Source organism: Sminthopsis crassicaudata, chromosome 4, assembly GCF_048593235.1.
Source record: "Sminthopsis crassicaudata isolate SCR6 chromosome 4, ASM4859323v1, whole genome shotgun sequence".
NCBI classification, from domain to species: domain Eukaryota; kingdom Metazoa; phylum Chordata; class Mammalia; order Dasyuromorphia; family Dasyuridae; genus Sminthopsis; species Sminthopsis crassicaudata.
The window spans coordinates 117,144,500-117,171,349 of NC_133620.1; the positions used below are offsets into that span (position 1 = coordinate 117,144,500).

A 26,850-nucleotide genomic window follows, 5' to 3' on the forward strand; every position below is an offset into this window, starting at 1 on the left:
TAGCCCTATAGACTTAGAGTAGGCCTGTTTTTGTGGATGAGGCATCTGTGGTTCTTGAACAATCAATAGCCAAACATAGTCTAATTTTAATTCTAAATGAATTGCTTTGTTTTAAGTTGTCCTTCAGGCACTATAGGATGTTAAAAAAGAGCAGAAAATTAACATTGTAGTTACTACCAAAAACTATATGAAGAATATATAAAGTTTTCAAACACACTCATATGCCAGACTTCAGGGAAGAGTTTTATGTTTCCAATGCTTGTTTGGTAGAGCAATTTAGCTTTAATTCTCAAATTATTGCTAGCTAATTTTCCAAGAGTGCAACTGACAGTAATTTAAAAAATCTTAGTGTTTATTAAAGTGATTTTATTTGTTAAAGAATATATGCCCGGGGTAGATGGCCCCGTGGATAGAGAACCTGCCCTGGAATCAGGAGGACCCAGAGCAAGTTATTTAACACTAATTGCCTTAAAAAACAAAACAAACCATATGCCCAGAGTCCTATACTTGCCTGGGCAAGCAGAAGCTTAAATGAGAAAAAAAAAGTTGACCCATACTATTTTATACCACAGACTCACTGCATATTGATCATATTACTTAAATATATAAATGGCTAGAGTGCTGGGCCTGTAGCCTGGAAAACTACAAACCCAGCCTCCAGACACACACACTAGCTGTGTGATCCTAAGTCAGACATTTAACAATTTGCCTCAGTTTCCTCTTCTGTAATTGACCTGGAAAGGGAAATGGCAAACCACTATAAAAAATGCCAAATGGGGTCATGAAGAGTCATCCATAGATGAAATGAATGAACAACAAAAAACTTAATCTTCAGTGGGTTGTAAAGGCTCAGGCAAAGCAATTGAATACACATGGCATTCTGAAAAATGTAAGTGATTGACAATTGTATTATTTCAAGATTGAAAACATTGATTACCATCATTTGGAAGGGGAAATCCTAAATGTTCACTAGGCTTTAATTTTGAGATTTCAGGAATACAACATACTTATATGTGCTAAATAAAAATATTTTTACTATTTGTTCTCTCAAGTTCTATCAGAGAAATTGCATTTTTCTCTTGAAAGGAATTTTTATAATTTTATTATTATTACTTTTACAGATGTCAAGGTTGGATTCTAACATTAGGAAAAAGTAACCATGAGTTATTATAAACAATTGCAATTGATGACAAATACATTAATTACAATGTATGGCTATACTCCAGCAATTTACTGTGATAAATACCTGGAATTTATTGAGCACTTACTATAAACCTAGCTAGCTACTAGGCACTATGGGGTAGGTACAAAAGATGTTTTAAAGCTACTGAAGCCTTCTCAACCCCACTGTGAGGTAGGTAAGTATTCTAAGTTCTAGCATCAATATGTGTTTTCTTATTCCTGAGCACAATGCATTACTTAATCCTAAATCCGGATAGTTCTCAAGTGTTCAGAAATCTTAAATTTAACATTCTTTTCCCTCAGAGCTCTGACACCCACCCTCCTTTTTTTAAATACAGGATTTACAAGATAATACATTTTTTTTTTTTTTTTACATGTATCTGATGTGGACAAAACTTAATACCATTTTTAAAAAAATCACATTTTAAATCTGTCATTGTAATTTATTTTAGTTTTACAGTGTTGATCATGAACCTCAGACTTTATTTCTTTGGCATTTTTAATAGACCATAGATCCTTTCTACCATACTTCCTGTTGGTAATGTATATTACAAACTTGAATTGCCTTATTCCACAAGGAAGGCCATCTTTCTTTTATGAAAACAGTGTGTATACTTTCTCTTAAAAGGGAGCTTTCTCATATCTAAAGATCTTCTTCATAATAACCCATGTGGGATAAAACATGATAGCAAAAAGCAATTTCCTAATCTTTATTTAAGGAACTTGAGATTTCCACCCCCACCCTTACCACCAAACTTTCCTGGTGAAGACTGTACAATAACATATTTCAATTACAACAATTAACATTTCAGAATATGAAATATAGACTCTAAAGTAGAGGTAAAATTATTATTGATTTAAAACAGTTAATTTTAACAATAAAGTTACACCACAAGTGCTGGAGTTGTAAATAAACTACGAAACTACTGGATAATTAATGTCTGGCTATATTTAACCTGTTATCCACAGAAGTGGAACTTAGCCAAGATTCCATGTTTTAAAATGTTCAAGTTTATTTCTCATATTTTACAAAATCCATCTGGAAGTATTCTTGCCATAAATTCTGATGTTTTTGTTTGTAAAATAGCCATGCACTAATTCATGTTGAAGTAAGACAGTTTTAAAATACTCATTAATCCAGCTGGTGAGTCATGAAGATGGAACAGAGATGGCTTCCACAGCTTCAATGAGGTGTAAGGCCAGACTGTACTGCCCATGGTTTTCTGGTAAAAGCTCTATTACTTTATTTACTAGTTTAGCTGTTGTTGCAATTGGCACTTCAGTGTTATGAAGCTCTTGGGGGTCCTGCAAATCGACAAGAAAAATGTTCCATCAGGCAATTTAAAATTAGTAATATTTGTTATTAATTTTATAATAAAATATTAAAGACAGTATTTTTAGAAGTCTTTTTTCCCTTTCTTCCCTAAATAAAATTAGAAGCATTAGACTGACTTCAAGCATTTTATGTGACAGGCAGGTTTGGGAAATTTGCCAATCCTACTAATATGATAGAATAAAATAGTAATTGCTTTTTTTATGCATTTTATGCAGACTTTTAAAATTTATAAGATGCAAATATATTATGGAGATTAAGTGACTTGCCAGTGGTCACATCATAGTAATTTCTTCTGATTCCAAAGAAAGGACTCCTTTCACTCAATCATGCCACAATATATGGTGGGGGAAAAGGAAGCTAACATCTGATCACATTTGTTAGATGAGAATTAGGCATTTCATTCAGCCCTGAATAATTTCTTTGGACAGTTTTGGAGAATAACTCCAAAGAATACCATGGATTAGACTATAACATGAACCAGGATGACTATCCTTAAAATTTTTTTATCAACACATAAAGATTAGTTAACACAGTATGGACAATCTTCTGGTTCAAATTCAAATACTTTCTAGATTTTTGTCTCCTAAAATCTTATGTTTCATCTCCTCTTTGCACTTACCATAGCTTTGAGCCAGGTACAGAGTGTTGGTGGCAATCTAGCCAGCACTTCCATGCCCTCTTTGGTCTGAGTGTGGAGTAAGGCATAGGCTAACCTCTGCCCAGTTAGCACAAGGAGCTGAGATGCCAGAACCTCTTGGTCTTGCACCTGCAGAATGGCCTAAAGGTAAGAACAAGAAAAATGCAGTCACATTACTTTTCCATCTAAGCAGAGTGAGGAGGGAAAGAAAACTTTTTAAATATCTGCTAGGTCACTTAAAGAAAATGTCAGTTACCTTCCTGAACTATAGCTGTACATTATTATAAATGTCAAACAACTTAGAATTTAGCCTTTAGTCTTGATTCTCTCTCTGATCAAACTTTTCCATTTCATATATCAGTACAGTAAGACTATGCTCTTAAACTTTTAACACAGAAAGAATGACTGATGAAATGAAGTCAGGCACTGAATTTTAATTTTTCCAATTAAATATGATTTCTTTACCATCAAACAAGAGATTTTAAATGAAATTTGTTAACCATTTTAGAAAGGCCAATTTTACTCATTATTTTCTTAATGTAAACCTTATTTGTATATGCAAAGAGCAAGAGTTACCTCTTCTCCAAGATGGTCAACTCCATAATTATACAGTTCCAGTACATAATGTCTTCTAATGACATCTTCATTAACTTGAAGGTGGTGGGCTAAATATACAGCCAGAACTGGCCAGTCTCTATCCTTTCCAAGAGGAATAATTGGTGCTTCATCAGAAATGTCTTTGTCTTTAGGGACAGAGTGTTGTACCTGAACAGCTGCACTGATGATTTTCAATAAAAACTTGAAAACAAAGTATGAAAGTGAGAAAAACAAAGAAAGAAATCTTATTAATGAGTTTTATTAAAATAACACCTCATTAAAAATATTAGCTATAGCAATCAGAGAAGAAAAAGAAACTGGGGGAATAAGCATAGGGTAAAAAAAGAAGATGATTTTTTTGTAGATAATGTAATGGTTTACTTAGATAACCCCAAAATAATCAGCAAAATTAATTAAAACAATAACTTTAGCAAACCTGAAGGATATAAAATGAATCTATATAAATCTCACCATATCTGTACATTACCAAGACCCAAGAGGAAGAGATAATGAAATTCCATTTAAAATAGCTACTGAAAATGTAAGTGCTTTGGACTTTGGACTAAGATATATATTATAGCTATACGAATATGACTATAAAACACTTTTGTATGATAATCAAGATAGACTTAGATAATTAGAGAAATGTTAAATGTTTTATGGGTAAACCAAGCTAATATAATAAAAATGACAGTACTAAGGAGTAATGAAAGGGAAAGGAATAAGCATTTATGCAGCACCTCCTATGTGCTGTTACTGTGCTAAGTGCTTTTACAAATATCACATTTGAGCCTCATAATCACTCTACAGGATAGATCCTGTTGTTAGTCTCATTTTATAGTTGAGGAAACTGAGGCAAAGAAATTTGCCCAGAGTCACAAAATATCTGAGACCAGATGTGAACTCAAGTCTTCCTAACTTGGATCTTCCAGGCACAAGCTCTCTATGCATTGCAACATGGGCTGTACTCCCTAAATTAGTTTATTTCTTCAGTGTCATACCAAACTACAAAAGAAAAACTTCATAGGGCTAGAAAAAAGAACATTCAACTAGAAAAACTAAAGATAAAGAATCTAAAAAAAAAAAAAAAACTGGAAAGGAAGGAAAATCTATTAGATCTCAAATCATACTAAAAATAAGTACTTAATTTAAAATACATAAGTACAATAGAAGTTAAGTATAAAACTATTTAGTATTGGCTAAAAAAATAGAAAGGCTGCATGGCAAGGCTTAGAGAGACAGACACTAGGGATGGAGTGTTGTCAGGAATATTACAGAATTTATGTGCCCAGAGAAGAGAGGTCCCAGCTTCATTAATTCAGACCTGCTAAATCTAGCAATAATCTATTGTTAGATGGCAATTTGTAGAACTTGGACTAACACACTGAGACAATCAGATTCCCTGGATAAATCAACTTTTGGAAGCACTGAAAGCTTATAGGTCTCCAGTTTGAATGGTCCATCCTTGAGACGATGGGGATTTTTGTAAAAACAAAACAACAAAAAATTGTTGGGAGAGGAGAGGATCTAAGACTCAATACTTCAAGAAAAAAGGAACAAGACTGGTTCAGATCTTTTCTTTAGAAATGCAAGAACCTGGCCTTAACATCAACTCCAAAATCAGAAAGTAAGGAAAATAAGTAAACACCAATAATAATAATAATAATAACAGTAATAATAAATATGGTGACAAAGATGCTCAATATACAATCCACAAGAGAATGACTCCAAAATATCTAGAGACAAAACTTCAAATAATAATTTTTTTAAAACCCAGCTTAAACAAATTTAACTATAATTCTTGGAAGAGAGAAAGCAAAAGTTTAAAAGTGATTTTTATTAAATGAGATTTTATTTTATTTATTATATATATAATATATATTTATTAATAACATCTCATTTTATTAAATGAGAAATGAGAGAACTAGAGAAAAAAATTAGAAAAGAGTTGGGAGGGGTAAATAAAAGCAGGGTTTCATCTGAACTTTCCTAAATTCTGCTCCAAACAACTTTAAATAATGTCTCAATACAAATTCTGGAGTGCCAGAACCCACAAAACAATTTTTCAATGTAAAAATAACATAGAAGCTGGCAGGAAATGTTCCTTTACTGAGGTAAAAGTGGAGTATAGTATAGTATAGGCTGCCCCTGGTAAGTTTAGCAGTAGGCCTTGGGGGAAATGAACTAGCTGCTTCCAGAGCTCTCTGCACACATGATAAGAGGGTCAATCAACTGGTTAGAAAGGAATTTCCAGGACAGATTCAACTTTGTTGGCAATGGATACAGGATTCTACTGTATTGCACATAAGCAGTTCTAGGTGACACTGTCAGGGCAAGGAGGAGCACAAACACATTAAAGTGTGCAGGCATCCAGAAACCCTGGTCATAGTTCCATGGCAGAAAAAATCCTTAGGATCACTCTAAAACCATAGCCAGACCAGAAGAACAGTGACTACATCTCTCCTTAGACTATATGACCTCAGAAGAATTGAAAACTTAGGGACCCTCAGAACTAGCTCTGAGAATTGCAACAAGAAGTCTGAAGCTTGGGAAAATGCCCTTCTCTATCTCAGGAATAAAATCCCTTTTAACAGAGAGGTCCTAAAAGTCAAGAAACAGGAGGGAAAAAATGAGCAAACCACAAAAAGAACCGGAACATAGAAAGTTACAATCATGACAGGAAAGATTAAATCAGATCTTCAAAGGAAGACAACAGCCAAAATCGAGACATTCAAAACCTCAAATAACAATGTGAATTGGGCTCAGGTTCCATCCTGCTCTCATCCCCAATTTCTGAAAGATCTCAAAAAGGATTAAAAAAAAAAACAAAAAACACATAAGAAATGAAAGATAGAGAAAAAGTAGAAAAAGAAATGATACAAAATACAAAATAATACAAAAATAATTTTTAAAAGAGCCAGTAGCTTGCTTAAAGTAAAAAAAAAAAAAAATTTAAAGAAAATTAACATCTCAAAAAACAGAATAGGCCAAATTGTAAAAGAAACTTTACAAAAATCCACTGAAGAGAATTCCTTAAAAAGCAGAATTAGACAAATGAGGAAAGAGGTATAAAAATACACTGAAAAAATAATTCATTAAAAAGCAGAATTGGGTAAATGAAAACCAAATATTCTGAGATATCAAGAAACAATAAAACAAAATAAAAAGAGTGAAAAAAAATCAAAGAAAATGTGAACTATTTAATTGAAAAAACAACTGAGCTGGAAAACAAATCTAGCAGAGGAGACTACCAGTTAGTCATGGTTAGAAAAAGAGCCTAGACATCATCTTTCAAGAAATTATACAGGAAAATTACTCTGATATCCTTGTGGTTGTTGTTTGCCTTTCATTCTTGAAGAGGGCCATGACATCAGGGAAGTGATGCCATGATATGCAATTAATTGAACTGAATTTAAGTAAGGGAAAGCTGTGCATAGTCACCAATTTCACTTTTTCCTGCAGAGCCATTTAGGTTCAGTGAACAGATATATATCAGGACAACTGGAAATGGCCCTAGATGACTCTGATATCCAAGAACTAGAGGGCAAAATAAAAATTGTAAGAACCCACTAATCACCTCCTGAAAGAAATCCCATAATGAAAGAATTCAGTAATATTATAGCCAAATTCCAAAGTTGCCAGGTCAAGAAGAAAAATATTTAGAGTCAAAAAGGGTCACAATATGGAAGATGAAAGATTTACTAGCTTCCACATTAAAGGGAGAAGAGAGCTTAAAATATGATATTCTAGAGGGTAAAGGAGCTAGGACTATAAGCAAGAATTAACTACCCAGGAAATTTAATATATTATATTAAAATATTTAATGAAATAGAACACTTTTAAGCATTCCTAATGAATGGCAACTTGACTAGAAAATCTGACTTTCAAATAAAAGACTTAAAAGAAGCATAAAAAGGTATACAAAAAATAAAAATCATAAGGGACCCAATAAGGTTAAACTGTTTTACATTCTTACATGGGAATATGATACAACTCCAAATAATTTTCTCACTTTTAGGGCAGGAAGAAGTATAGAGTCAAATTTATGCAAATAAAGAGTCATAGTCAATACAACAGTCAAAGAATATAAACAGACAGTTTTCAGATGAAGTAATCAAAGCTATTTATGGTCATTTGAAAAAATGCTCTAAACTACTATTGCTTAAAGAAATGCAAATGAAAACAACTTTGACTTACCACACTACACTTATCAAATTAGCTAATATGCCAGAAAAGAAAAATAAGAAATATTGGAGAGAATGGGGGAAGATTGAAACACTAAAACACAGAATTATGAAATGATCCAACCATTCTGGGGAGCAGTATAGCACTATATTTAATCTTTTATTTTCTTGGTCATGTAACCTTGAAGTTACTCTTAAACTACTTTTCTAATGCAAGCTTTTACTACTGACATTCAGCACAATGTAGTATAAAGAAAGTCAAAGTAAGAGAATCTGGGTTTAAATCCTGGCTCTCCCACTTGCTGTCTGTTTGACCTTGGACAAATCACTTCAATTTACTGAAACAGTCTATGGTTTTCTTATCTACAAAATAAGAGAATTAGACTAAATGATCTCTTTGGTTCATTCTATTCGTAACTTATAAGACCTTGCTTATAGACATCATTTGTTTCCCTCTTTTTCTTTCTTTTTTAGTTATCTGCCATTTTCATATGATTCCTAGTCATTATTTTATCACTGGGAATATCTTGTTGCCAATATGGGCTTCTAAGACAAATGAGTAACTTGGGATTGCTAAAAGTACCCCAATGCAATCTGACTAATCTCTCTCCTCCTCAATTCTGGGTCCAGATCACTGTTCATACATCTTTGACAAACATCTTGTCTTCCTTTAACAATCAAATGATGAGAACACACTATTCATATTCACTACCTCCACATTCTCACCCACTATTCACTTCTCAATTTCTTGCAATCATGCTTCCAGTGCCACTACTGAAACTCTTTTCAGGTACTAAAATAAGCAATGAAATCTTTATTACTAAATTTTCTTATCCTTTTTGATTTCCTTTCAGTATATACTGCTGACCATGCCTAGTTCCAGATGTTTATAATATAAATTATTATTATTAGGCTGTGAGCTCTTTGAGAGCATGAATTATTTTTTACCTTTATTTATAATGCTAGCACTTAGCACAGAGTTTGTACATAGGTACTTAATATAACTTTTTTTTTTCAAAAACCCAACACAAGATGTGACCAGACTATCCTGAATGTATTACTCTAAGGAAAAACTCTTTCTTTTAAATTTTGGTATAGTTAGAATTTAATATTATCATAACTACTTAAAAGTTATTTTTGACCCTGTGGCTATTATAATTTTTTGTCCTACCTCCTATTCAAAGTACATAATAATTTGTAAAAGGAAGTACTGGAGATTCTTCTGCAGATGGATTATTGTTGATTTTTGTCAGTCTGTTTTGTAGTATCATTAGCATCATCTTGCTGTTTATACATGAGTATACCAGGGGGTTCTATCTTGGATTTTTTATCTTCTCTCCTTATACTTCCTTGGTGACTTGATTTATCATCTCTATCTAAACAGCTCTCATCTGATTCCTGAATTTCAGTCATGTGACTCCATGAGATAATGGGTACCTTCAATAATTAATAAGAAAAGGAGTTGGAAATTGAATGAATGTATATCAACTGGAGATTGGCTGAATAAGTTATGATATATGAATGTATTGGAATATTGTTCTATAAGAAATGACGAACAGGCTGATTTCAGAAAAGCCTGGAAAGACTTACATGAACTGATGCTGAGTGAAGTGAGTACAAACAGAACATTGTACACAGTAACAGCAAGATTATGTGATGATCAACTATAATAGATGAAGTTCTTCTCAGCAATGCAGTAATTCAAGACAATTTTAATAAACCTGGGATGGAAAATGACAGCCACATCCAGAGAGAGAACTATGGAGAATGAATGTGGATTGAAGTATAGTTCCCCCCCCCCTTTTTTTTTTTTTTTTTTTTGCTTTTTTCTTTATTGTGTTTTTTTTCCCCCCTTTTGATACAATTTCTCTTGCACACCATGACAAAGACAGAAATGTGTTTAAAAGGATTGTGCATATATAACCTATATTATATTTCTGACTATTTTGAGAAGGGGAGAGGTAAGGCAGGGAGAAAAAAATCTGGAATACAAAATCTTATAAAAATGAATACTGAAAACTATCTTTACATGTATTTGGAAAAATAAAATACTATTGGGAGCTGTTGGTTTTTTTTTTATGTCCACAGTCCAGTAATTTATTTTAAATTTGAGTAATTTCAAATTGCACAACCAAAACTGAACAGCAATATTTTGTTTGAATTCTCTCTTCTGTACACTCAGTGATCTAAAACACCACAATATCCAACATACACATACCTTGGGGAAGGGTTAGTAAATACACATGGATTGGAATCATGGTGCTCTTTGTTCCTGAATGGAATGGTCCCACAAAAAAAGCACAGGATACAGCACAACATAAGGGCATCTGTTACATATGGAGTGAGCAAAACACACTAGCATTTCTATATGTGTAACTTTAAACCTGCATAGGTTAGAGGGCCTTTTATGCTCATTTTAAAATATCAGGCAAAGTTGTCTGTATGCACTTTATGTAAGTAATTTGAAGAGCTATGCAATCCAACCAGTGTAGGAGATGCTGCTTAGTGTTGTCTTTGTTGTCATTGGCAGTCCTGCATGGTCAAATACCGATTTTTGCTTTAGCTTTCTTTGAATATACAATAAAACTTAAATGCATTTAGACAGTACATATTTTAAGCTGGTCGCGTACACTGAATTTAAGAGATTTGATATTAGAGTTTTGTTTTTTTTTTATAAACACTACAGAGTGCAAATCAAGTTCTTCACAACAGACTGAATGTTAAGCAGTTCTGTAAAGGAGGAGGGGGAGGAAAAAAGCCCACATGAACAAACATTTAAACTATTCCCCTTTGAAAATAAATTCTAAGATGATGTGGAATGTGAAATAAAGGTTCAAACATAGGTGATCCAAGTCTGCGCTAGGAAAAAAAAAAAGTCCTTCATGAAACAAAGGTTACAAGAACACGAAGCAAAAACACTTGCTTTTTTCCCTGTTATGAACTGAGAGGTGCGTAGGAACGGTGGAGTTTCAGTAAGAAGATAGCCAGGGGAACTGGTTGTTTAAAAAGAAGATTTTATGTAAACAAAATGACAGCAAAATGTAAAAAAAAAATTCAAAACTAATAAAATATATTGAATATAATATATATATATATATATATATATATAAATTGAAAAAATATAATAGATTAAAAAAAAACAATTAATAGGAGAGGTTAGAAGAAGAAAGGGCTTGAAGGAAAGAAACAAATTCGATTTTGGACATTTTGACCTTAAAAAGTCTATCCAAAAGACTGTTGGAGATTCAAGACTGGAGGTCAGAGGAGAGACTAGATAAATAGAATAGAAATGCAAATCTTCTGAATGGCAATAATTGAAAAATTATTTCAATTCACTGGTCATGAAAGACCGAACACTCAATTAACATTTAGGTATTTATAAATTGTCAAAGAACTATATATTTTTTACTTTATGTCCCCATCACTACCATGTCACTGTAGAAACAGAAGGACCACACAAGATGGATAATTGTTTTTTATTTTAATGATTCATATATTGCCATGGCCAAAGAATTTTTCACTTCAAGCCAATCTTCTGGGGATGTGCTTGCTTAGTAAGGTGGTCATTGGAGAAAAACAGCAAACACAATCCATTATTTATCTATTCATCTATTTATTTATTTATTTATTCATTTATTTATTTATTCATTCATCCATTCATTCAATTATTTATTTATTTATTTATTTATTTAATTATCTATCGCTTATCATTATTTATTTGTTTTTATTCATTTATTATGTTCATATTTATTACTAATTTTTATTTATTGTTATTTACTCACCACCACCCATTTATTATTTATTTCTTAATTTTACTTATTTAATTTTTTAATTTATCTTATTTATTATTGTTTATTAATAAACTGGGAAAAAAGAACAACTAAAACTTACCTGTTGTCGGAGAGATATGAAATTTGGATCCATCTCACCACTGGGTAGTAATTGAATTGAAGTCAGATCTTTAAAAAATGCATTTTTGCCCTAAAAAAAATGAAACAAAATTATGTGATCTCTTTTTAAGGGTATTACTGAATCGTTCCCTAATTCTGTAAAGTTCAAAGCTTTTTAATTTAACCTTCTCTTGATCTTAATCTCAGGAGAAATTTGGTTTATTTAATTTTTATCATCAGAATGTGGTAAACAGTTATCACAAAAAACCAAAACCAAAACCAAAAGTTCTCAAATATATATGAAACAGCTTCATAGCACAGTGTATAGAGTACCAGCCTTAGAGTCAAAAGGATCTGAATTTTTAAAATTAATTTTATATTTATACATTTTTGACAGTATATATGCATGAGTAATTTTTTTATAACATTATTCCTTTTATTCATTTTTCCAGATTTTCCCCTCCCTCCCTCTACTCCAAGAGGACTTAAATTTAAATATGACCTGAGATCCTTAACATTTCCTAACTGTATAACTCTGGGCAAGTCACTTAATCCCAAATGCCTCAAATAAAAAACAAACAACAACAAAAAAACTTCAAATAGTTAACCTTATGAGTATTTAATATTTGGATATTGACATAAGATTTAGAAAGATTTTATCTAAATTTCACAAGAGCCATAAAAACAAACTAGTGAAAATTAAATTCATAGAGGAATAAATTTTCCTTAAAAATTTCTTATAATATTGTATCAAGATCCTTTTTTTGATCATAGCTTTCAGGTAGTCCTAAAATTCTTCTATCGTCTTGATCTATTCTCCAGACACGTGTTTTTCTGATAAGGTGTTTCACATTCTCTTTTATTTTTTCATTCATTCTTGGTCTTACACTGTCATTAGTTTATCTTTACCCAATATTTTTGAGGGAATTTATTTTCTTTCTTAAGTTTTGGTTTCCTATTTTCAGTTCTTTGATTGATTGACTGATTGAATTTTTAATTTTTTGCTGAAGTGATTGCGGTTAAGTGACTAGCCCAGAGTCACACAGCTTAGAAAGTGTTAAGTAGTCTTAAGCCAAATTTGAACTTGAGGTCTCCTGACTTCAGGGCTGGTGCTCTATCCATTGCGCCACTTAGCTGCCCTCATTAATTTATTTTCATAATTTTCTCATATTGCTCTGATTTTTTTCCTCTAATTTTCACCCCTAAATTGAGGACTGATTTTAAAATCCTTTGGAAGAACTTCTAAAAATTCTTTTTGGGCTTTTGGCCATTTGATGTTTCTTATTGAAAAATGACTTTTTTTAGCTCCAGTTTCCTCTGAATATGAATCCAGATTGCCTCTATCTCCACAATATCTATCTTTCTCCTTTTACTTACTTTTATTTTATTTTGTTTATGGCAGCTATTATAATCAAATTCTAATCCTGAAGTTTGGAGAATGATGCCCCAGGCCTCAGGTCCTTCTTGTTGTTACTTCCTGAGCTCTGTCTAAGCCCAACCTTAGGTACTCCTCTCCACCCTAGACCATGGCCAGGTCCCCCACACTGTCCTGTAAATGCTCTCTGTGGTTCCTCTGATGCTGCAAACTTCAACAGTCCTCTCTGCCTTGGAACTGCCTCTCTGCTACCACACTCACTAGGCATAGCTGTTAACTTTAGCTGCTGCTTAGGACCACATATAATCAGCAGAGTTGTGGTTAGCATTTTCTAAAAACAGATGATTCTTTAATCTTCTACTCAGACATCAAAACCCCCACTACTGTCAGCTTTAAAGGCTGAGGCTGTCTCCCAACCCAACTGTCTCCAGGGTTTGTTTACTGACTCAGGCAAAACCACCCTGGAGGTCTAGTCTTTCCTGGGATGTTCTCAAGTTGTCTTAGAAGGAAACTCCAATTTCTATTTATTTCTGCTGTTCTATATTTCCTCTGAGGAAAAAATTCATCTTAATCTACCTCAGAGAGATTCTACATGAAAAACATATATAAATATTATTGCTAAATTTCAATACTCCCAGATCAAAGAGAAAATTATACAAGAAACAAATGAACAAACAAAAAATTTAAATACGCTAGAGTTACAATTAAAATTGTATAGGATTTAGGGGCAGCGAGGTGGTGCAGTGGATAGAGCACCAGCTCCGAAGTCAGGAGAACCTGAGTTCAAATCTGGTCTCAGACACTTAATACTTCCTAGCTGTGTGACCCTGGGCAAGTCACTTAATCCGGACTGTTCCAGCAAAACAAATAAATAAATAAATAAATGGGATTTATCAGCAGCTACAATATAAAAACCTCAGGTCCTGGAATAACATATATTGACAATCAAAAGAACTGTGGTCAAAAACATTACATCCAGCAAAACTAACCACAATTCTGAATGGGGGCAGAGGAGGAGAACATTTGACAAAAATGCTGATTAAACTCAATAGACAATTTAACATGTAAGAGCCAAGAGCCAACATCAAAGATTAATTTCAAAGGACTCAATAATGATAAATTGTTTATATTTCTTAACACAAAAATGTATATCATTTATATTTAAGACTGATATCAATAAATGGGTAGCTCAAAAGAAAGACTGGGGAAGAGCTGAGTACGATCTGATTCTAAAAGCAAAACTGTCAAGGAAAACGTACTATGCTATATGAATGATGTGCAGAGGAAAGGAGACACAGAGGCATTACAGAGAAGAGGAGGGCTAGTAGTTTTGAAAATCTATTCACATCAAGAGTAGGTTAAACAGGAAATGAAACATATATCTATACTATGAACATAGTATGTTCATACTATGAACAGAACCTTTTAAAATCTATAAATAAATAAGGAGGGAGTAAATGGAATAAGGTGGGATATAGAAAAGCATATAGATTTATGGCATTGGGACAAAGTGTATAAATTAATATAAAAGGGATAAAGAGGGAAGGAAACGGTGGGAGAAGAATATAAGAGAAGGATGCATAGGTAGAGGGAGATTAACAGCTAGGCAAATTAAAGAGCTTTTCTAAAGTAGAAGAGCTAACAGAGAAGAAATAAGAGCTATATACAAACACTATAACAAGGATTTTGAACAGAATTCATTAGGAAAAAAAAAAGTAGGGCTAGTAATCACTGATCTCAGACAAAATCAAACTTATTCAATCAAGACAGAAATCTATATTATATGTCAGCCATATAAATACTGTTTTCAATGCTTGTCTACATAGCTTAAATGTGTATGTATGTGTGTATATAGACATGTGTGGGAGTATGTCTCTCTGTGTGTGTTTGTGTGTATGTGATATACCTGTGCTTTAATTGTAGCCTACTTGAAGGAAGTGATGGGGAGGGTTAGGGAAAGAGGGAAAAGGGAAAAAAAGAATAAAGTAAAAAACATAGCAGAGAACAAAAGAATAACTTACAAGGAACCAAAGAAACGATGGACAATCATGAATATATGATCTCTTCTATCATTATATATGTTTTCTTGAAATGGAAATCTATTGTTACATACTTTGAATCTGCCCTGATGTTCTGCTAGAAACATGACAATGTTTTGGCATGTTGTTTCATTTTCTGCCTATTTTTTCTTATTTTGTATTTAGTTTTAAGTGAACTTTAAAAAAAAATTATACTATTTACCTTACTGTCAAAGAGGGAAAGAGGTTTTACAGACTTCAGTGAAAACCTCATGATTCCATATAAGATAGAGCACAGCACAGAATGGTGTTCAACAAGTGGATAGTGGATATGTTTCTGTTCAAGAGCCAATTCCACTATTGATATCGGTCCTTCAACAGATACCCAGGCATCTTCAGTATCTAAGACAGGCATTTGCATTTCATCACTGCTAACATCAGCCTAGGAAGATTTTGAAAACAGAAAGGATTACACTAGTAATTACTGAAAGAAACTCATCAAATTTAAATTCTCATATGCATTATCCTTAAAAAAGAAAAGCATAATAATAATTTTTCCCAGGTCAAACAAAAACACAATACTTTTCCAATATTATAGTAATAGTCAATCTCTAAATGAAATAGATTTTTCTCCTAGTTGCCTATAGTTAAAATTGAGGATTATGATTTTCCAATATTCTAACATAATTATTATATATTGTAAAGGGCTGAAACTCTTGAGTCAATGCACTGGGGCAAGATAATCAAGTACTTGAGGCTAATTACTTATTGGACAATATTCTATAAGAATATGCTTGGAAAATGGCCCTTCCCACTATCGTGTGCTGGCCCAATCATTTGGTGTAGACAGAGAATTGTGGGAGGGATTAGGAGGTGCAGTGAGACTAGCCAAGGTCACTTCGGTGAGAGAGCTGAGGAGGTGAGGTCGCAGAGATCCTATGAGTCCACTCTCTCTTCACCTCTACCGCTAAAGACCAAGAATAAAGACTTTTGCTTATCCTGATTCCACCTGACTCTAAGATACTCAGGGTCCTAACATGGTCGCCACAATATATTAAATGATATGTATATTTTTACCTCCATTAAAGTCTGAAGAAGATCCAAGCAAGAGTCAAGAAAAGATGTCATTGCTGTGTCACTCATACCCACATCCTAATTAAAAAAACAAACAAACAAACAAAAAATACAAATTAAATTCTACAAAACTTCTGTCATTTAAAAAACATCTTTAAATTGATTTTTTACATTGAATTAACAAGCTGGAATTATGAGGTTAGAAGGTATTAACAAATTTCAAGTCCTCTTATTAGGATTAAAATACTTGTAGAGTTGGGCTAAGAAGCTTATATTCAGTTTGTAGTATTAATGACAACATATATATAAATGTGAACACATTTCAATATTTTATGTATATTTCATATATAGCATATATACAATGAATATTTTATTAGAACTGTGATTTCATTAGGATGGTGAGCTCCGAAGGAGATATGTAATGATGGATACAAACAAAAGGTAAATAGATTCATATGAATGTAAGAAAAAAAATGATTTGAGCTCAAATTTGTTCTCAAACACTTAACACTTCCTAGCTGTGTGACCCTGGCTATCACTTAATCCCAAATGCCTCAGCAAAAAACAAAAATAAAAACAAAAACAGAAACAAACAAACAAAAAAAAAGGAATGATAGCAATGACTGGAGAATGTATAAAATTATAACTATATGTATTTATAAATCTAACTGAATAAGTGCCTACTTAAAGGCATTTTTCAATGAAAAAGAATCAAAAGTTGTATACTATAATGCCATCTTGTAATTCTCATTCATAGTTCAAAGTTTTGGGTTTTTTAAAAGGGCTTTCTGAAAATTTATTCTGAGTAATGTTACCTGACCATTTAGAAATATAAATTTTAAAAGATAAAAATTCATCACTAGTTTTATCATACTACTCATTTCCAACCTTTTTATTATCTGATATACCATAAAAATTAAAAGAAATCTAGTTCATTTAGCACAATTAAATAGCTTTGATATAAAATGCAAGGTTTAGAAACTACCTTCACTTCAATGTATTTAATATAGAGAAAAAGATTCACCTACCCTTCTACATAATCTATCCTTTGGAGATTTTCCAACCTAAAGAAAAGGAAAAAAATGTTATAATATTTACTGATTCAAGGAAATCTCAAATCCAGAATTCAAATTCTACCTCTGACAATTGTAGTGTCACTAGAACTTATATGCTTTAGGCAACTCCATAAGACTTATACACTAAGTCATAGGTAAGTTATGATCTACAATTATGACAAGTATTTCTATACCAAAAATTTCTTACACTGACAAAATTACAGATTCTTTAAATACATATGTAATCATAAAAAGAACAAAAAGTAAATGTGATATGAAAACTAGTTTACCTTATCCATCAAGTATGTGGCAGAAGAAAACCTTTTAACTATGAATGTATTCCACATCATTAGTGCAATGCCTAAAAATTAAGGACAGTAACAGTGAAAAGAATTGACAAGACATCTATAATAGCTCTACCATTTTTGAAGAGCTAGAAACTTCTTAGAACTTAGAAATATTATGAATAAGCACAGATATCCCTGCCCTCAGAAAGCTTACATTCCTTACTTGGGAGAAATATGTATAAATACAGATATACATTAAAAAAAAAACCAAAACATTCTTGTGATTTCATTTTTAAAGGGAATTCCTGATAAGAAAACTCCCTCTACAATGCAAACCAAGGCTTATTCTGCAACTTAAGAGTGTTACTGAGCTATTTGGGGGATGCAGAGAGATTATAACTTACTATGGTTATACAGTATATATAAAAGACTAGAGCATGTCTCCAAATTTTTCTGATAATGTAGTGCATACCAAGAATTTGAGCACATAATTCTGATATATATATACTTATTGATTTATAATTTTAAACATGTATTACTGAACTAATAATTGGATACATTATGTCATATATGCAAAATAGAAATTTTTATGTTTTCATTTTTTTAAAAAAGAAATATTATGGGTGATTTAATATTGGTTCATTTACTTATATAAGTTAATGAAATCTCTTATCTTCAGGGTAAAACATCAAACATTAATGTATTAAAGGTAGAATAGCACAGCAGAGGATGGGACTTCTACAGTCACTGGTGTATGAGCACAATTATGTACATTTTTTTGTCTCCTACATCTGTTAAGTCCCTTGATGGGAAAGCAAGTCAAGTCAAATTAGGTACTATTTTGCTTATGTCTTTAAATCCCTAGTAGTACTACTAAGTGCATAACTATTAAGGAATTAATTATATTTTTAATGATAAAGTAAATCTACTTCTTTAATGAAAACCTCTTAATAATGAGAGCCACTCTTATGATATCTTGATTTTCCCCCTAAAAATCAATTATCATTACAAGCAGCATACAAAATCTATACTCAAGATATGATGTGCAGGTATCAGCTTTTGAGTTTTAAAATTAGATTTTTGATGTACCACTATTCTAGGTTCTGCTGAAGAATACAGAAAATAAGGCAAGAATTTGGGGGAGAGACCAAAGTCTTTCCAGAATCTACAAAAAGAGTTTATATACAATGGAGACATTCCATATTACCCATTTCAGGCATAGGAAGTATCCAGTGAACACAAGAGAGAAATGACCTCTTTGAGTATATCTGCCACAGTAACATGACCTTCATCCTAATTTAGCTTTAGTAGCAGAGATAAATTCAAAATTTGTAAAGATAACAGCAGCAATTCAGATATAATGGTATCTTGGAACTACAATTTGAAGTACTATGTATAAGTACACATAATTTGAAACATTTTTAATTCATTACTTAACAAGAACTAACCAAATAATGGCCACTTACCATGCTGTACATGAGCATTAAGAACACTCTTCAAGTGTTCTATAGACCTAATGAAAAACCGTGCTTCCTTATGAATGGAAAAATAAAAAGAAAAATGATAAAGAATAATTTAATGTAAGTTTCACACGCAAATAGAGACTAAAATCATGCTTCTCAATAACTAAAGTTAAATTAAAATCTAATAAAAAAGAAAAATGTAAAATGTTAATTTTTTACAAGGTTATTTCAATGGTCTCTTCTCAAGTAATTTACTCATTAATGATTTTCTCTCCTCTGATGAGACAATAGCATCTATACCAAAATCTACTTTGATATTATTCCTACATTGCTACAGTCCTATCTTCTCATGAGTTTTTATGTACAGATAACCAAAACTACTTGATTAAAAAAAATACACCTTTTAAAAGAAATAGATTTTCATTTTCTAAGAGAACAAAATAGAGGATCTAGACTTAAAGCCACTTAACTATAAATAAATGGCTATTTTTTTCAGCAAAAAACATTCAAATGAATAATAAGAAGGCATGATCAAATTATCCAATAATATTAACTATTTAATTTTGGAAGTGTAGATATAATCTAAATATTAAACCTTTGCCTCAAGCATACCTACATTAGTGTATGTTGAAAAGCAACTTTAGGTGTTTGATACCCAATTTTGAAGGGTCAATACATGAGTGTATGTGAAGATAAGAGATATGTACATAATTCACAAGGAGAAACAACTATAATCTGAATTGTAAATAAATCTCATGTTTAAATATATCTATATATTGCTATAAATATTTCAAGAAGTAATGTCACTTATTAAAAACTGTGTGAATGAATTTGTAAGATTTTTTCCCCCCTCTAAAAACTAGTTAAGATCAAGGTATTGATCTAACAAGATTTTTGATTTGGAAAGAAGCAAACATAATTTGGAGGCAAGGACCAGTCAACATCCAAATATCAAGTCTATTTGGGGTATTATATTTAGTAATGTGAAAAGAATTAACAACTTAGAACCACAGTTGGAGAGGAAACATGAGGATTCTGAAGGAAGACTTCAAATTTTATCTAGAGTTTGTCTAATATACCTTACACAAACAAGATGACTTTCTCTATAACAAGATTCTAAGAATACAGCAAGATAATTTTATTAATTTCATAAACATTAATTATCAAACAAAAATTGGACATGGTTCAATAATGATACTTTTATCTTGACTAGTAATACGTTAACTACTTCATTCTTAGTTATGAGATTTTAATTTCACAAAAAAGTGAAAAAGAAATAAAAGTAATTGAGATTTGTACTTATTACAGTGATGTAATAATTATGTAAAAAATCCACTGTGTATTGGAAGCTACTTATTAATAAAGTTTCACATTTGTAAGAGTATTATTATTATAAAGAAAAATACCTAATATTTAACAGTGAAAGAGAATCTTACCTCTGGATCTTTATTCCATTGAACAACATATTCCCAACAGCAATGAGCATGTAATACATCTAAATCAAGACTACAGGGAAATTGTTGATAGGCTAAATTCAGCAATTCTGAAAATCAGAAATTGGGACATATTTTTCATTTTCTCATGTAATGAAAATCAGCAATGTCATTCTATTCTAAGATTTTTGCTTTTATGTATTAGTTTATTTACCTAGGATGGGTTGTAAATCCTCTGGCTCCTTAAGAAAATCTTTACTAATATAGTCTTTAGGTTCCTCTGAATTTTCTAGAATTTTTTCTTGATGAGCCAATTTTAATATATGGGGACTCAAGTCTTGTTTAAAGATCCATTTTGCTACGCTGTCTGCAATTCCCCCTAAAGTTTGGGAGGAGAAGAGAAAGAGGACAAAGAAAATTAAATTTTATACAATGTTATATCAGTATTAACAAGATAATTCTGTGATAATTCTGTATAAGAAAGAAAACTAGCTTATGAACCAAGATTTCTAGCTCTATTTCTGGCTTTATTCTCAAACATGTCAAGTTGACAAACCCCTTCCATATGCCAGACACTATACTAACAATGTCTCAACCTTTGTTTTGGATTCTCCTTTGAGTGTGGATCATAACAAAGCAGTTTCACTTCTTTTGTTGATGTTTGCTTGAATTTTATTTTCTTTCTCATTTTTTCCTCCTTTTTGATCTGTTTTTTTCTTGTGTGGCAAGATAATTATATGCCTATATTAGATTTACATATATATATATATATATATATATATATATACACTACGCTAAAATAAAAATAAATAAAACATGAGCTAAGACAAGTGGGATAATATGCTTCAAACATATCACTAATGTTAGGAGTTCTCAGAATTTTGTCACCATGCTCCCCTATTAATACTCCTCCTAATTTTTCCTATCCTCTAGAGAGTAGGGACTTTCTTTTCTTTTTTTATGCTTCTATCCCCAATACTTAACATAGTGCCTGTATAGAATACCATAGTATAGAGCCATTGTAAGCACTTATCAAATTCTTGTTGTGATTTGCAAAACAGAATATTATAAAAATATTTCAAATTATTTATTTAATGTGAATAAATATGTATTATATGTCTAAAATGTTAAAAAAAACATATAGGGCAAAGGAAATGAAGTCATTTCCTTTTATGTTTTTACAACAACGAGATTGAATTGATGACTGGTTAAGTGCTTTTAAGACATACAAGATGATCTTTAAAAGATGAAATCTATATAGTGGCTTTTGCTTAAAGGAACATATTCTAAGACCATGATAATGTTATATTTTAATGACACATATTGTTAGGATTACTAAGTGAGAACTCAGGTTGTCTGGATGGTGACAAGGTGAGAATTCAGGTTTTCTGGACAATTACAAGGTGAGAACTCAGGTTGACTTGATAGAGGGGGCAAGCTCATTGGCTGGGGTGGTTCTTCCCAGAAGCCCTTGCATTATCCCACGCCCATTCTCTGGGAGGATAAAAAGAGACAGCACTGGGCGCAGAGAGCAGATCGGCCTGGAGAAGGATAAGAGCTGGAGGAGATTCAGAGCCAGGATTCAAGAGAAAGACTCTCTGCATTACATCAGGCCTGACGGGGCTCTCTGCAGGAAGGGAAGTCACTTCTAAGGACAAGAGTTAACAGCAACTGCCTGGAGACAACGGTTCACTACAGGAAGAAGAATCTGTCTGAGAGATTTTAGTAGAAGACACAGCAGATCTCTTCCCAGAGAGTAATCCGGCAGCTTCTAGAGACGACAGCTCGCTACAACATATGACAGTAAATGAAAAGTGTGAGTACGACAGATGAAATGACTTAAGGAAACAAAGGTTGGAACTTCCATGTATATAAATTTATTAGGCAGTAGATGCCAATTTTTAATGAATTAAGACTAATCCCCTTCCTCAGATTGGGACTGCACCCTAAATACACAGGGAAACACATTTTTATATATTAAAAGCAATAAAGCAAATAAGATCAATTAATTAAAATGAAACAATATATCATTAGGGAATTTGGTTTCTAATTGGAGGAAAGTTTAAGGACTTTCCAAGTTGAAAGAGGGCATGCATACAATTTCCTGAATTCTGAAAAAGAGGTGTCTCACTTCCCTTTTCCCCCCCACCCCCTCAGTGTCTATAAACAAGCAAAGAAACATGAAAACAATAACTGATTAGAATATGGTCAGTTTTCAGACAAGTTATGTGAGTTGTTTGACAGGTATAACTGTAAGAAAATTCCTTTAATCAGTCTTTGAATTTGAGTGGGTTTCTGGTCAGTATAACCTAAGATCCTTAGGGTTTGATAAACAGCAAGTATCAGCTTCCCAGACATACAAGGATAAGTTCAAACAATGCAAATAAGGTTTTCTCAGAATTCACACAGCTTAATAAAGTATTCTCCCAAGACAGAAACTGAACTAAATTCATAACTGAACAGAAATGGAAATGAACTAGCTCCAAATCAGAGTCACAAGATGGAGTCAGTTGTGGTTTACTCTATAACCACCAGAATTTGCTATTTCAATACTCTCAATTCCCTCAACAGCAAATTAGTTTAGAATTTAAAACTGGGGGAAAATATTAACATGGAGAATTAATGCAATTTACTACCAGAATTCAATAAACTTAAGAACACAAATTACTTGGGAAACTATCTATTTGATAAGAGATGCTTAAAAAAATGGAAAGAGGTTTGACATAAATTAAATTTAGACCAACATCATATGTTATATAACATAACAAGCTCAAAATGACTGGGGCCTGAATATTTAAAAAGTCAGACCATAAAACAATTAGAGGAGAACAGCATCAGGTGCCTTTCACAGATATAGTTGGGGAGGAAGCTCATTGCCAAACAGGGGAGATGAGCAATCAAAAATGACTTTTTTGGGTATTAGACCCATGACTTCATTTCTGTAAGGACTTCAAGTGAGGAACCAGCTTCTACCAATGTTGACTGTCACTTGCTCTGCAATGAGTTTTGGAAAGTTGGTCAAAGAAGCATTAATGGACTTGGGACCTACTCAGGGTCACACACTGAATGGGGTTGTCACAAAAAAAAAAAAAATCTATGCAACTAAGAGAGGAAAGAAAGTAACAGAATGGGAAAAAATATCTGCATCAAATATCTCTTATAAAGACCTAATAACCTCTTTGTGTGTGTGTATATGTGCATGCACACATATGCATATGCTACAAATATAAAATACCAAGAACCAACACCCAAAATGGATAAATGCTCAAAAGATATGAATAAACAGTCATGAAAGGATGAATACCAAATTCATTAGTACATGAAAAACAGTTCCAAAGCACTTTAACAAAATGAAAACTGTAAATGAAAATCCTTGGGTTTCACTAGGCAATCAGAAAACTGAGTTTCTTTCTGGTCCTTCTATAAGCTAGTCTCCTCTAAGGTTAACTTTTCTCTCTTGTATATGAATCTTAAATATTACCTATTTACTTCCATGTTATCTCTCTCATCAGCAGGAAAGTTCCTTGAAGGCAGGACTGTTTTTCTTTTTCTTTCTTTCCTTAGCAAATGCCTAGGACTGAGTGAGTACTTTATAAATGCTTGATGATTAACTTGTTCCATCAATATCAGAGGAGACAGGCATACCAATACTCTGCTGGTAGAACTGTGAAATAGTCTAATAATTTTGGAAAGCAATTTAGGATTATGTTAAGAAAGTGAAAAAAAAAACAAAAACACTCTCTGACATAGAGAATCCACTTCTAGGGAAAAATGCTCCCAAGGGAGTTAAAGACAGAAAAAAAATCCCATAAAACCAAACTTCGATAGTAGTACTATCTATGGCACTAAAGAACAGGGAAAAAAACAGTTATTATCAGAGAAGATTCTGGGAAGATTCCAAGCTCTCCAGATCTCCCCCCCAAAATAGCACCTCAAGGTGAACTTAAGAGTAGTTGGGGCAGAGCAGTGGTCCTCCTGGGACAACAAAAAAAAAGATGCCAAAATGGAAGTTTAGCACATGTGAAAAATAAATACCTCCAAGTTAGTTTCACTGAAACAAGCAAATGGCCAACTTTGGTGCTAGAAGGGTTGGGAGATAGGTTCTGCCCCAGTCACAGGGATTTTCACTTCTAGACACTGTGGGGAGTTGGGAATTACAGTAGGAGAAGACTGAGGGAAGCTCTGCTGTGATGCCAAGACTGGGCTTTGAGCAAGGAGCCAGCACTGGCCCAGCAAGGACAGAAGCAGTGGGGCAGGGATGCTTCTTGCTATGGGCACAGATAGGATAGGAGAGTTCTTGGTTTCAGTTCCGGGCCAGAGGGGAAAACTGAAAGAGGAGCTGAAGCCAGAAACACATTCCTCTTTGCCCCAGGATTACAGGTGATTACACTAACAAATTGCTATTAAAAAAAAAAAAATTGAGCAGGCAAAGGAGATAAAATCTATGGGTTGGGAACTGAAAAGACTGGGATTTGTCTTCAGAAGAGTACACTGAAGCAAAAAAAAAAAAAAAAAAAAAAAAAAAAAAGCCTCTCCTACCCCAAAGGATAATATCAAATGGTTATCTGCCCCCAAAAAAATTCATAAAAGAAAAAAAAAACAAAAAAACTTTGAAATAAAATGAAAGATATGGAGGAAAAGATTACTTAAAAAAAAATTCAAGAAAAAAAAGAGGACTATGAAAATAATTCAACCAACTATAAGAGGAGATCCAGAATCTTAAAAAGAAGAATAGCTCCTTTGAAATTAGAACTGAGAGAAAACCAACAGTTGTAAGACCAAGAAATAATAAAACAAAATATAAAAAAATGAAAAAATAGAAGAGAATGTAAGACATCACATAAAAAAAAAATAACTGATCTGGAGAACAGATCAAAAAGACAAAATATAAGAATAATTGGACTACCTGAAAATTATACTCAAAAAAACCCATCTTGATATAATAATAATACAAGAAATAAAGAAAATTGTTCTGAAGTGTTAAAACAAGAGGGGTAAGTATAAATAGAAAAATATCCACCAATCTATCACCTGAAGGAGAGCCTATGAGGAAAACTTACAGGAAAATCATAGCCAAATTCTACAAGCACAGGTCAAGGAGAAAATATTGCTATCAACAAGAAAAAAACAATTCTAATGTAGCAGAATAACAATAGAAATAAACAAAATGTAGCAGCTACATTAAAAGCCTGCAGGGCTTGGAATGCTATAAAATGAAGAGCAAATGAACTAGGGCACTGGCCAAAACATCATACCCAACAAAGTTAAGCATAATCCTGAATGAAAAACAAATGACAGTGTATAAATCATCACTTTCAGAATTTTGTTCCAAAAACCCCTAAATTTGGTTGAAAATTTGACATAAAATCCAAGAGAAATCTAAGGTAAACAAAGACTAATTACAAGGGGACTTAATAAGGGCAAACTTTTATGTTTTCTATGTGGAAAAGTAAATTATGTTTTAATTTTGTTATTAGTAATTGAGTGCTTTGAAAGAAAGACTGAAGTATAACTGAATAAGATGTGATTCTAAAAAGCAAAGCCATGAAGGAAAATATAAAAAAAGAATAATTATACAAATGAGGTGCAAAAAAGAATAGATACAGAAGAATGAGATAGGAAAGGAGAGTTGGTAGTTCTGGAACCCTACTCTTGCCAGGAATGGTTAAAGAAGGAACAAAACACACACACACAGCCCCTCTAGAAGGACATAAAAGTCTTCTAAACTCAGAAAGAAATGAGATAAGAGGATAGGGAGGAAGAAAAGAATAAGGAAGGGACTTTTAGGAGGAATCTTACTCACATCAAATCTGGGGTAGAGAACAACATAAACATCAGAATTTATAAAGGAATAAGAGGGTGAGAGAATAGGATAAGGAAGATGACTGGGTTTAGAAAGGAGTTTAGAGATGGGATAAAGTGTATGGATTAATGAAAATAAGATAAAAAGGGAAAGTAAAGATAGGAGGAAAGAATAAAGAAGGGATCCTTGGAAGTACAAAATTGGAAAAAATTTTTTTTTAACAGACATTGTTTCTAATAAAGGCCTCATTTCTAAAATATATAAAGAAGTGTGGCAAATTTATGAGAATACATATCATTTCCCAATTGAAAAATGGTCAAAGGATATGAACAGAAATTTTCAGATAATGAAATTAAAAGTATTTATAGTAACATGAAAAAATGTTCTAAATCATTACTGATTAGAGAAATGAAAATTAAAACAACTCTTAAATATCACCTCATACCTCTTAGATTGGTTAAGATGGGAAAAGATGATAAAATGTTGCAGGGCATGTGGCAAAACTGGGACACTAAT

The 26,850-nt window shown here is 32.5% G+C and overlaps 1 protein-coding gene across 2 annotated transcripts in view; it reads right to left on the reverse strand.

Moving 5' to 3' along the window:
• Positions 1–1,878: 1,878 nt before the first annotated feature.
• Positions 1,879–26,850, reverse strand: part of RAB3GAP2 (RAB3 GTPase activating non-catalytic protein subunit 2) — a 118,300-nt gene continuing 93,328 nt past the window's right edge. For both annotated transcript variants that reach the window (XM_074309200.1, XM_074309199.1), the window contains exons 25-35: positions 20,746–20,910; positions 20,535–20,641; positions 19,102–19,168; positions 17,639–17,709; positions 17,322–17,357; positions 16,297–16,371; positions 15,443–15,661; positions 11,828–11,917; positions 3,732–3,953; positions 3,138–3,296; positions 1,879–2,487 (exon numbers count right to left, since the gene is read on the reverse strand). In XM_074309200.1, the coding sequence (XP_074165301.1) occupies positions 2,332–2,487; positions 3,138–3,296; positions 3,732–3,953; positions 11,828–11,917; positions 15,443–15,661; positions 16,297–16,371; positions 17,322–17,357; positions 17,639–17,709; positions 19,102–19,168; positions 20,535–20,641; positions 20,746–20,910 (1,367 nt within the window). In that variant the 3' untranslated portion in view covers positions 1,879–2,331. The remainder of the gene's footprint in view (positions 2,488–3,137; positions 3,297–3,731; positions 3,954–11,827; positions 11,918–15,442; positions 15,662–16,296; positions 16,372–17,321; positions 17,358–17,638; positions 17,710–19,101; positions 19,169–20,534; positions 20,642–20,745; positions 20,911–26,850) is intronic.